The sequence below is a fragment of the Colossoma macropomum genome, unplaced genomic scaffold, assembly GCF_904425465.1.
Source record: "Colossoma macropomum unplaced genomic scaffold, Colossoma_macropomum, whole genome shotgun sequence".
Lineage (NCBI taxonomy): Eukaryota > Metazoa > Chordata > Actinopteri > Characiformes > Serrasalmidae > Colossoma > Colossoma macropomum.
Window position 1 is genome coordinate 40,934,304 of NW_023494787.1, and position 9,844 is coordinate 40,944,147.

A 9,844-nucleotide genomic window follows, 5' to 3' on the forward strand; every position below is an offset into this window, starting at 1 on the left:
CTTCCATTAGTAATTAGCTACATTCGTTTATTGACTATATTTGGGTTAAAGTAAAAATGTAAATTTGAACTTTCACTGAACTATTCCTTTATTAATTTGTTGTCAATATGCAGCTTGAACTCCTACATCCTTCCAGAGTAGTTGTAGATTATTAAAGGTCTTGCTGTTTGTCTGTGTGTCCCAACAGGACAGTGGTAATGCCCATCGCCAACGAATTCTCCCCTGACGTGGTGCTGGTGTCGGCTGGCTTCGACGCCGTTGAGGGCCACCAGTCCCCTCTTGGTGGCTACAACGTCACCGCCAAATGTGAGCCAACCGACCCAGTTCGTGATAATGTGTGCAGTGTAGTCCATGTTTAGTTTGGGTTGTATGTTTACTATTAGAGTGTTAATCCCTTTATTATTGTACAATAGTATCAGTATTGTAGCAGAGGAGGGTTGTTGGGCTCCTGCATATTTTTGACTCTGTCACCCTCTACAGGCAGACATTTGTATTGCATTGCCACTGCTATTAAAGATGCACTACTATTAAAAAGAGTTCAGAAGAATGTTTTAACATTCTTATTAGTTGCAGATTGATTTATAATATGTTTCTAAAATGTTAATCCTGAACAAGTATACAGGTTTCAAGTAATCAGGAACTAGGAGGCTGTAAATATATGTATATATATTTTTTTAAATCTGTTCAAAATGATGAACAGACCTATAGATAACAGTAAAAAAAGCTATCTAGCACCAAGAATAAAGAAGTTATAATACAAATATCTAGAATGCCTCATATTTCAAAAGTGGTTGTCAAATCTTGAGACAGATAACTTGCAAACAGGTGATTACAGTGTATTATTTATCATTTGAAAACTTTGTGTTATTGTAGCCCTGTAATTCTTTAAATGTTAAATAAAATGTCTACAAATACCCTTTAATCTAGTTTCTAACATTTAAATCTACATGGTTTTATTGTATATTGTATTGTGACATAACCAAAACATTATCAACAGCAGTGTGAAAAACCTTATACATTCTACTGACCGGAGCTGGAATGAGTGTTTGGGTAGCTTGTATTTATCCCAGCATGCTGTTTGCCCACAGGCTTCGGTCACCTGACCAAGCAGCTGATGAAGCTGGCAGGCGGTCGTGTGGTCTTGGTGCTGGAGGGGGGTCATGACCTTACAGCTATCTGCGACGCCTCAGAATCCTGCGTGGCTGCTTTGCTCGGCGACGAGGTGCTCATCAAACCTACAACTTCAGACTGCAGATTACTTGTTGAGACAAGAGCTAATCAAAATGCTGTTCTGAGCTGCATTTTACAGGCATTGAAAACTCATTTGTGTTTCTGAAGGAGTACTTGTTCTCTAAATCATGCTTAAAAACTCTAATGGAAAAGATTTGCTGTTTGTACTGTCAAAACTGTTTAATTAGAAAAGGCAAGGAGAAAATAGAGCTCATAGATATTCCAGTTACCTGAGTCAGAGGCACTGCGGTTTTTGCACTGAGCATTTTTTTAATTGTTCGTTTATTTAAATTGTTTCCACACACGTAAAGCATCTCTGCTTTTTTAGCTTTATTGCTCACGTGGGAAGCAATTAAGTTTGTTTTCGAAATATATGTTCCATCTAAAGGCTTTTGCTCCTGTAGACTGTATTTTAGGCTGCAGTTTTTGTGGCTTAAAACAAGATGAAGGTTCTGAATACTAAGCAGAGAAAGGAGTAACGTAACAAACTAATAATCAAGTATTCAAATTATTTGGGACAGCGTTAGACAACACCCAATCAGATTCTTTACGTCAGACAACAACCAGTCACATTCTTTATATCAGACAACGCACACTCCAGTTATTCAACTCTGGCATCACCCAGTGAAATTATTTACTACAGGCAACAATACAACAAATACAATATGTAAGATCTGTATAATCTGCATTTACAAGTATCATGACGTTCTCTTCTGAACATTTCTTGTCTCTGTATGTGTGCAGTTGGATCCTCTGCCTCAGACTGTGCTTCAGCAGAAACCCTGTCCAAAAGCCACAGCTTCCCTTGAGAGAGTCATTGAAATTCAGAGTAAGTAGAAGAGAGAGAGAGGGTGGGAAGGAGGGAGGGGGCAGTGCTGTTTCCATTTGGCTACCCTAAAACGTTGTGCTGGTTCATCTCATTAGACAGGTTTAAAGTGTTAGATGGTGCAGGCGAAGGAAGCAGCAATTACTGGCAATGTTTTACAAAAATCAGCTAAACGTCATTTCTGTTAATTTCAGTGAATAAATTATTTGTTAATAAATGTTGAATAATGCAGTTAAACGTAAATTTAGTGTCATGTGACAGGATTTTTATCATGTGCCTGTCCTACAACAAACCAGCAAAACAGGTTTTCTGTTAGTTCTCAACTACACCCTTCCAGAACTTCTCATGTACTGTCTTTTCTATAAATATGGCCTACAGCACATTAAAAAGACAGTTTCTTTCATCATGCAAGCACTTGCACAACATACCATTGTTTCTGGAGAATGTGTTAATTAATGTGTTAATCGGTTAGACATCAGTTATAACAAGCTGGCCAATATGAAATAATTCTCTGTATATTTTGTCTATTTTAAAGGGGAATTCCACTATTTTTTCAATATGCCTGCATAAGTAAATGATTAAGATGTAAACAAAGTCATTCACAGTGGTTTGATGTGAAATGATTCTTTCTAGAGAAACTTAAAGAGTCAGAATTGTTCATGGTGGTGCTGATAGGAACCAGCTGTCCTAAATGTTTAATGTTTAATTTCACATTAAACTGTTCTGAATTACTTTATTTTATGTCTCAAAGGTGGAATTAGGCCAAAATGTAAAACATCCCCTTAAAGTCAGGGAAGAGTGTTCATGGTTTGCAATATTCATGAAATTCTTGATGCAAACATGTCAATTTTCTTCCCATGCACCCCCACCCCCTTCTCTGTGTAGGTGAACACTGGGCCTCAGTGCAGCGGTCAGCTCCAACAGTAGGTCAGTCCCTGCTGGACGCTCAGCGGCGGGAAAAGGATGAGGCCGACACAGTGACGGCCATGGCCTCTCTCACTGTGGACACGGAGCAGTCAGCAGCCTCCTCACAGAGCAGCAGGTAACACACCCACACAGCATCACACAGACAGCTTTGTCCCCTCACTCATGCGTGCTCATCTCAAAGGGCTTCACTGACAGGCTCAGTAACACGGTCTTATGCAAAAGTTTGAACACCCCTGGTCAAATGACATGTTCTGTTGATTTTCTAAGTGAAAATAATTTAGTGTGAAAATAACACACTTAAATATGGCATTTTCTGTTCATTGAAATGCACAATCTCTTAAATAGAACATAAAATATAAAATGTGCCATAACTTTTGCCACATTTTATTTATTTATTTATTTATTTTTTAAACTATGTCTGATTAAACAAATGAACAGTAATTGTGCATTAAAAGAAGTGTTTTCTCTGTAGAGGATGTGTACTTACTTTCACTTCATAAGTCTGTTTAACCTTATGTTAAAATGAGCCTCTTTAAAGTTGAAAAATCAGATGCACACAGTTTTCCCTCTAAAGAGTAATGAAAGTGATGTAGGTAACAAGTAATGCAAACTTTTACCTCACCATTTAGCATTGTGCTAACTGCAACACACATTTCTGACACACTGTTATCAGTTAAAATGAACGAAAGTACATTGCATAGAACAAAATAGCAGCATCCATCTTTAGGCCTGAACTTTGGCTGTACTATTGTATAACTATTGCTATAAGCTCCTATTACTTGTTAGTCACTAAATGAAGCACCAACTACATCTATAAATATTTGTCTCATGTTTTCACACCTTGCTAATAAATGTGGAGAAACTATATCCTTTAAAACCTTTAAAGGGCCCATATCCTACATTTTTTTGGCATTTTATTTTGTTCCCTTAGGTTAACACCAGCTCTTCAACTCAGTAAGGGGTTGTTAATGAACTAAATAGTTGAATTAGGTGTGTTGAAAGCAGTAAAAACACTAAAATGTGCAGGGCAGGGGGTTCCCCACAACCAGGATTGGGAAACAGTTACTTAAGATATATGTGTGTTTTTTGTACCAAAAACATTAATTTTTCTATTTTCTATTTTTCATTTTCCAGCCTCACTTTATCCCTTAGAATTAAACAGGCTGTTTTTGTTACTATGCCTTTAATACTGATATATGTAAACAAGATGTTATAAATGAGGAGACTGGAACACTTGTAACGCGCAACATGGCATCTATTTGCAGAGAAGGTCTCATCCTTCAAAAAAAAGAGCCAATCAGTTTGCTGGTCAGTCAGTGATAATTGTGCAGTATCAGAAGTAACACATTATACTATATGTTTTGTTACTAAATCATAAAAATAAAAAATGAAGCTAAACAATGTGAAGTTGTATTAAAATATCTATTCTCTTATTGGCTGAGTGAGTTATCACAAATCTTAGGCTTTCTTAATTAACCACTCATCTCCCCTCATCCCTCAGGGCTGCCGAGGAACCAATGGAAGAGGAGCCTGTGTTGTAGGAGGAAACATCCAGCCTGAATCACCGCGGTGACCTCAGCGTCCACACCCGCTTGGCTACACCAGTCACCCTCGAGTCACGCCTCCTTTTCCTCCACCCAGCTTTATGATTGGTTTCCTCGGCCCTTCGCTAATTTCCAGGTGCTTGACGGACATACACACAGTCGCCCACCCTCTGCTTTTCCTGAACGTCCTAAAAACAGGCGACACACACAGACGGCAGCGGGGGAACGGGCAGCCGACCGGACATCCAGACTGGACATCCGGAAGTGGGACCTTTTCAGCAAGGCCTTGGTTTTATTTTCTCTCCTTTCGGTGGACGGAGGAAGTAAGAAAAAAGAGAGAAAGAGAAGGAAAACTACAGACGAGCAGACAGACAAACAGACAGACAGCGCTGGGATGTTGTCATGGCAACAAAAAAAGAAAATAAGTAAATAAAAAAGCTTTGTACATTTCCTGTACTTTATACAAAACATGTTTAAAATGGAAAAAGCCAACAAGCAGCAAAAATATTTCAACACCAAACACACACGCACTAAAACTGTTTTGACCGTCATGAAACTAGCTCACTTTTTTGCAAACGTGAGAACCTCTTTCTTCTCTGTTGTGTCTGTCAGTTCGTTCACTTGTCCGTATGTACAAATATCTTGTTCAGAAAAAGCACACAAACATATATGGATATTATATATGTAGAAGCATATATATATATATATATATATATATATATATATATATATATATATATATATATATATATGGGGTTTTGTGTGTGATGTATAAACACACATGTACACTTTGTATTCCCTTTATCATCTACACAGAAGTTGAGCCCGCAACCTTTTTTGGCGCTCGAGAAAGCAAGGTTTTCTTGGCGTCCGGCCAATTTTCGAGAACTTTTGCTATTTTTTTAATGTCTCACAAAAGTACAGGACTATTTTTGGAGGGCATATGACTCACTACAACTACCGCACACTCATAAACAATGGCCGTGCATTGACTGAAGGAGTGAGGACTGAAAAATATGTGGAACACTTTCAGTATTTTTCTCTGTCTTTCCTGACCTTGACAAGGGAATGTGGATGGACGCATAGAAAGAACTCGGTGCCTTTTATACTAAAGAATATATTTAAAACACAAACACCACCTATTGCATCAGACATCCACAGTAATACAGCTCTTGTGATGATTTGTTTGTTTTTTTGTTGGTTTTGTTTTGTTCTTTTTTTCCTGTTTCAAACTGCCTTAATTTTTGAGAGAGCGCCGTTTTTAGCCATCCAGTTGGAGAGCACACTGAGGACTTGGGCCCTCTTTCCCTTCTTTCTCTTTTCCTTCTTTCAGGGTGTACATGTTCTGCCCGTGGTAAAAGGTCAGAGGTCTGACCTTAAGCCTTGTCGTTGCTATTTTTTTCTTTTTTTGTTTATGTGTTTGTTTTTCAGTCTTGTGCCGTGCAGCGGCATGTAGTGTGATCTGATCGTATGGAATTGCTCATGATGATGATGACCAACTTGTGTTTTTTTTTTTGTTTGTTGTTTTTTGGGTCACGTTTCTCCTTTGTACATAGCATTTAGCTCTCTTTTCTCTTTGGACGTCTTTGGAAGTTCAATAATGAAAACTTTTTTTCCATTAAGTTTTCTGAGGACTTTTAAATGTCTGTGGTCACTTTTATATGGAAACGTTTCCTCTTTTTTTTTTATGAAAACTCAAAAGAAAAAAACAAAAACAAACGATCAGTGTTAATCTGCTCAGTCAATCTAAAATATTCTGTATCAAACAAGTGTAATGTGCTGGGTGCAGATGCACGATGTTTGTTAGTTGTTTTTGTTGTTGTTTTCTTTTTTTTGTTTTCTTCCTAAGTGATGTTTATGTGTTGTGTCACTGCGCGATGAATGTGGCATCAGGGTTTTAAGGGCAGATACGAATTTTGTTCCTTAAAAGACAAAAAAAAAACACAGTTACAGATATTTTTCTTTTTATAATGTATCACTGATTACAGGCAATAAGGTCAAACACCACTTTGGCTTCGAACACTACACATACTCTGCCACCTTCTGCAAGAATATCGGCCACTTTCATTGCCCATTGATATAGCTTTACTTCTTTGATTATTTTTGCACCAGATAAATTTTATTTTCGTAACTCGACGGTTTGTTGTTTTGTACGTGTATAAAAGTGGGTGACGCTCTTGCCGTTCACTGACTTTACCTTTAAATAAGACAGCAGGCCGTTCTTCTGCAGGAACTTTGTGTAGGGACTTCTCTTTGGGCCAATTTCAGTCCAGCCTTCTGTCACTTTGAGACATATCTGTATTCAAAACCTGAGAATTATTGTTGTAGGCATTTCTCCTGGTCAGCAAATGATTCATTAAGGGAAAAAAATAATAAATAAAAAGCGCATTAATACTGTTTAGAATGGCATGTTTGTAGCTTCAGGGCTGAACTTGGCCTAAAACTTCAGCCCAACACTGCTGTGAGACACAACTCTAAATACTCTTATATACATATATACAGTACATGTACCAAATTTGGTCATGGGGGAAAAGAAGTGGAGTTTATTCTAGCTTTTATCTTAAATCCGATGTGGAACGTCTCGTCCGGTTGTTGCTTTCTGGGCACTTTTTTAAAATCCTCGTCCGTGCAGAAAAAGGAAACGTTGATCCGGCATTTCTTGACTCTCTCTCCTTTATTTATTTGGAGTCAGAAATGGACGCTGAAGGAAAGTTGCTTTTGGATTTCCGAGGTGTTTTTTCGAAGCCTTGAATCTTCGTCTTATTGTAAATCTTTTGAAATATGTGTTCGTTCACTCAGCCTCACAGCCTTTGGGCAATAATTTACTATTATATATTGCACAACTCTAAAAGGCAACATAAGCGAAGTTATGGCCAGTTTTCCGTAATCCTCCAGAATAGTGTTAAGACTTTTTAACACGTTCCATTCACGTTGCGAGCTCCGTTTCGAAAACACTGAAGTCACTCATAGTCTGCGACAGTTGCTCGTTTGTTTGTGGTCGATTGCTTGTCATTCGTTTCCTTCATCGGCGTACCAGCTTGTTCCGGTCACTTTCTTTGGTGGTCTTGAGCTTGGAGCACATGTGCCTGACGTCGCACACAGACACACTAGGTGTGTGTTTCTGCATGACAGGGTTGGAAGTGTGGTTAAAAAAAGTAAAGCAGTCACCTGAGACATAAGACACTTTGTGTAAAAAAATAAAAAAAATAACACAATAAAAAACAAGGAAAAAAACTAACAGGGTTCCAACATAGTGCTTGGACCCCTAATAACAACTGGGGCCTATTTGGGCCGTTGTAATTAAAATGCTGTAATATGTACAGAGAGAACTCCCCCGTGTGTGTGGCTGTGGGCTTTACTGTCCCAACGAGAACTACTGTGACCATGTTTTTGTAACGTTTCGATGTAGATCACTGACCATTGCGATTTGTGCAGTTTTGTATCGCAAATCCTGTATCACGGCTGTGCAGTGGGTGGTGAAAGGCTTTTTTTTCCCCAAACAGGTCGTGCTCTTTCGGATGTGCTGGTGCCGTGCCCTTTTTTGGGCCTTTACTTTCTTTCTGAGTGTCGAATGAGAGCAGCAGGCAGAGAGGACAACCAGTTTTTTTTTTCTTTTATTTCTTTTTATTTTGAGGAATGTGATCTAAAACATGGCCTCCACCGCGAAAAGTTTTTCTTTAAAAAAAAAAACAAAAAAAAGACACAAAGGCAACAGTATGAAGAGGGCCTTAAAGTGGACACTGGAAGACCTCTTTTTTCGTGTAAAAGGTTATCAACATTCACCATTGAAGATAGCTTTGTTGTCGCCGCCACACTATTTTGCTATTCAGTAAATATGTATATTTATTGATATTTCATATGTTGTGTATATGTAGTGCCCTTTGATCGTCGAGGTTCAGAGTACTTGTATATTTTTTGACTTTTTTCGAACGAGAGGTTGTGTCTCTTCAGTCGTCCCTCCATCGCTCTGGTGTTCTCTCCGTCGCCACTTCTACGTGATTGGATGTTTGAATATGTGACCGTCTTTTAACCTTACATTTTTAATATTCTCTCTCTCTCTCTCAATGTCTTTCTTTCTTCTGGTCATATTGATATGCAGAAGTTGAAATTATCAAAAAGCACATTCCTTAATTTTCTTGTGTTTCTCTTTTGATGCTTTCATGTTGCGACAATACAAAGGTGTGTATACTAACTGCTACACACGTGTATATAGAGTGCATATATGTGTACACATGTGCAATACACGCTATTTGAGCAATCTATTACTGTGATTATAATTCATTAAAATTGCTGTCTCTTTGAGTTGCTGTTCTTTCTCTTTATTGTCTCACTGCACAAGCACTACACAAGGCAATGCCCGTGATTTTATTTGTGGTTAGCCCACCATTGCGCCAGTGAACCACAGACATGGTACTCCAACTCATGGTAAACCTGCGTTGCCTGACTCATCAATATTTCTTCTTACATGTGCCTGTTTTCTGATCTACATACTTAAAAAGATACTTACAGAAAACTCTATAATTGGGATCATGAGAAGCAGAAAAGGCACTAACTTCTAAGCCTTTTTGGAGGTGTGGAAAAATATCCCTGCAGATTTCTTTGAATACCTGAAAGCAAATCTTCTGAAAAGAACAGAAGCTGTAATAAAGGTGAAGAGTGAACATACTGAATACTGAAAAAAAAAAAAAAATTAGTTGTTGAGGCTTTGGTGTAATTTTCTGTTGAATATAGGTTTCTGATAATATCTTGTACTTAATGGCCATTTTGACTGGAAATAAATTAAAGTGTTGTCTCTGACTTTTGCACAGTACTGCAGGTTACGTACATGTATACAAAAAAGAAGTAAAATACATACATAAATATATAATATATAATATATATATATATATATATATATATATATATATATATATATATAGTTTAGTCCAAACAAAAGCTTTATTATTCCAAATAACTTTTAATTATTTTTAAAATTATTAATCTATTAAGTTAAACTAAATGAGTTAAGTATTACTCTTCTTATCAAAAAAAAGGAAAAAAATATTTCTCTTATCATTCATCCTTTTCAGGGCTGTAACTCCATTTCTGTTTTAAATTCAACATTCGAAATTTGACATTTTTGGAACTGAATTTGAAAATTTGTTTTTGTGAATACAAAAATTTTGCAGATAAAATAAAATAATTAACGACACATTGAGGAGAAGTAATAGGATTTGTGCGGTAAGAAAAAGTATTTTTCCTAGAAAAGCTGCGACTCTGATTTACGGAAGATGAAAAAGAAAAAGAGAAATCTTCCGTTATGTCGCAGTCCTGCGTC

General features: G+C 37.4%; 1 protein-coding gene across 5 annotated transcripts in view; it reads left to right on the top strand.

Moving 5' to 3' along the window:
* The window catches only part of hdac5 (histone deacetylase 5), a 142,176-nt gene extending 133,347 nt beyond the window's left edge, over positions 1–8,829 (top strand). For all 5 annotated transcript variants that reach the window (XM_036567377.1, XM_036567374.1, XM_036567375.1 and 2 more), the window contains 5 exons: positions 188–306; positions 1,089–1,222; positions 1,975–2,059; positions 2,942–3,098; positions 4,485–8,829. In XM_036567377.1, coding sequence (XP_036423270.1) covers positions 188–306; positions 1,089–1,222; positions 1,975–2,059; positions 2,942–3,098; positions 4,485–4,524 — 535 coding nt within the window. In that variant the 3' untranslated portion in view covers positions 4,525–8,829. The remainder of the gene's footprint in view (positions 1–187; positions 307–1,088; positions 1,223–1,974; positions 2,060–2,941; positions 3,099–4,484) is intronic.
* Positions 8,830–9,844: the final 1,015 nt, after the last annotated feature.